Source organism: Protopterus annectens, chromosome 16.part0 (assembly GCF_019279795.1).
Source record: "Protopterus annectens isolate FY-2018-M chromosome 16.part0, PAN1.0, whole genome shotgun sequence".
Taxonomy (NCBI): Eukaryota; Metazoa; Chordata; order Ceratodontiformes; family Protopteridae; genus Protopterus; species Protopterus annectens.
Genome location: NC_056750.1, coordinates 221,552,052 through 221,554,557, shown reverse-complemented (window position 1 = coordinate 221,554,557; position 2,506 = coordinate 221,552,052). Strand labels below are relative to the sequence as shown.

General features: G+C 38.3%; 1 gene segment (V, D, J or C); it reads left to right on the top strand.

The window, feature by feature from the left end:
- The first annotated feature begins 810 nt into the window (after nt 1–810).
- LOC122791031 lies at nt 811–1,724 on the top strand. The segment is given in 2 exon segments: nt 811–901; nt 1,013–1,724. Coding segments are annotated over 2 exon segments (408 nt in total).
- The last annotated feature ends 782 nt before the right edge of the window (nt 1,725–2,506 follow it).

Sequence of the window (2,506 nt, the reverse complement as noted above, 5' to 3'; positions counted from 1 at the left end):
TGTACTAATTGTAAGCTTTAGTAGCGAAACTATTGAAGTCCAGAAAAACTGCAAATTGTTGTCAACATTTATGCTTTTTGGGGGTGAAGGCAGAGTTCCCAAATCCCTTTTTTTAACATCACCTCTTATCCCACTTTGTGAGGGACAGTCCCTCTTTGAGCAGTTGTGTCCTGCAAAAAAATTGTAAAAATGGCAAATGTCCTGAGATTTTAGGACAAAATAATTTCCTATATTTTATGTAATAGCTGCATAAAACAGTTATTCTGTATCTGAAACACCTAATTGTTATAAGAAACAGAATAAGCAACTAAAATGCTGCAAGAATAAGCTTTTATTTAGGAAAAAATGAAGTTTTGTCCTTTGTACTGGCTGTGGGTATGTTTCGGCCTACTAAATCTGATGTTTGTACCAAAAATGTCCAACTTTGGGCATTTGAAAAGGTGGCAACCCTATCACCTCTGAGATCGCCGTTATTATGAGGAAATGCAAATACTTGGTCCTTGTAGAGACATCCTGTATTTGTCACCTCGTTTTCTTTAGACTGTCAGAGAAACGCGCTCATTTTGAAACACAGGGTTGTTAATCTGTCCTAATGAATTGCGTGTTGCAAATGCCACACTCACATAAAGGAAGGAAGGTGTGTGTTTTCACGAAATCGTGTTCCTCAGAATCTGATTCTCAGAATTGCAAACAATTTGGGGAAATCCACAAACATTTTTCTAATTTCTGACAGGAAGCACATGATGGGGGTCGTGGGGAGGGGGCGGTACTTATGTAATTTCTGTTAGATGAACCTGGTTCCCTGCAGTTTAAACAACAGAAGGAATGTTTTGCTTCACATTGCGAAGTACAATGTGTTTTGTGATATGTTCGGTATTACTTCTCCTTATTGTGTTACCTGGTAAGTTCAGCAGCTGAAGAGACTCTTTAACGCCAGTATTTCTTAACGATTGTCATTAATACATTGAAAATAAGTGACATTTATTATTTTTGTTATTGTACTTTGTATTAGATTCAATTCTATGTGATTCCATTCAACAAAGCAAAGAGGAAATGTTTTACAAAGAAGGAGAGGAAGCAACACTCCACTGTACCTACGAAACCAGTGGTAGTTACCCACGTCTTTACTGGTACCGTGTCTATCAGAACCGAGCGCCTCAGTATATTCTGTACAAAGGAGCAAAGTCCGCTAACTGGGAAAGTAACACCGCAGCGTTTGCTGAGCAGAGGTTTTCTTCAACAGCAGATGATACCAGCACAACCCTGACCATCACACAGACCTCCCTGTCTGACTCTGCCATCTATTACTGCGCCCTTTGGGACACCCACAGTGTGGGAATGTAATGAGAGACCCGCACAAAAACTAGGACCTCTGTCTGAGCACAGGGATCACATTCAGATATTTTCTCACGGAAGTCTGAAGGCTAAAGTATCCACTAGAATATTTTAAGACAGAGAATAATCTTACTTACAGAAATACTGTGGAAATGCTGAATTTTATTTTTAGAAACTACGTTCATCTAAACTGCTGATATCAGTTTTAGATAAATACTGTTTAAACCAATCGCCCATATAGTGTACCATTTGCTTTGTACCTCATTAACTGATTGTATCATAATTTTCATAACCACCGTATTGCCTTTTGCACCGGGTTGTATCCGAAAAGGCTCTTTGACCCAATATGGTTACCCGGTTAACAAAGGCATACATAAATGCATAACGCACGCAGTTGTTAAAATAAATTATTTAGGAAAAAATGCAACCTCGGAATATTGCTAATTGAAAATTAATCCATTGTAAATCTCACCGGGTAGAGTTGTTGAAATAACATTATAAACGAAACATATAGGTGTCTTCGTGTGATAGTGACGGGGAGGGGGTGTATAGCTCTCAAATGTCTAGATTTTTTGCAGAATGTCCAGATTTTTTCTGATATTTTTGGTTTGTTCCTCATAGAATTGACGTTTTTCTGGCAGATCACTAAGAAATGAACTCGCTAAATAATGACGTACATTTGAGATTCATACTTCATATCCTTCAGAAACTGCATGTTAACACAAATCCCGTTATTCCTGCAACGTTCTACGTTTATTAGAGCAATATTTAAAATCTGTCTGTATTTTTGGGCCTTTGCCCCCCCCCCCCCCCCACACACACACACACACTATTTTAGACTTTTATCCAGATTTCTTGCACAGAGACGTTGAGAGGTATACCAGGAATTTTAGCGACTATGGCAGTAACAACTAATCACATTTGTTGGGCCAAAAGGCAGTCTAACTCAAACACCACGATATTGACGCTCATCCTTCTACAACTCCAAAACTTGATAGCTTTAGCTAATTAGCAGGCTTACATGGCTTTAAAGGCTGCTTATGTTTAGGCATGTACAATGGGGGGTATTTTTTAATTAAACGTGTTTTTCAGTATGAGTACCACGTATATAACTCCCTGAAGCCTGGAAGTAACAAATGTATTTTACACTCCACATATTTTCCACATATTA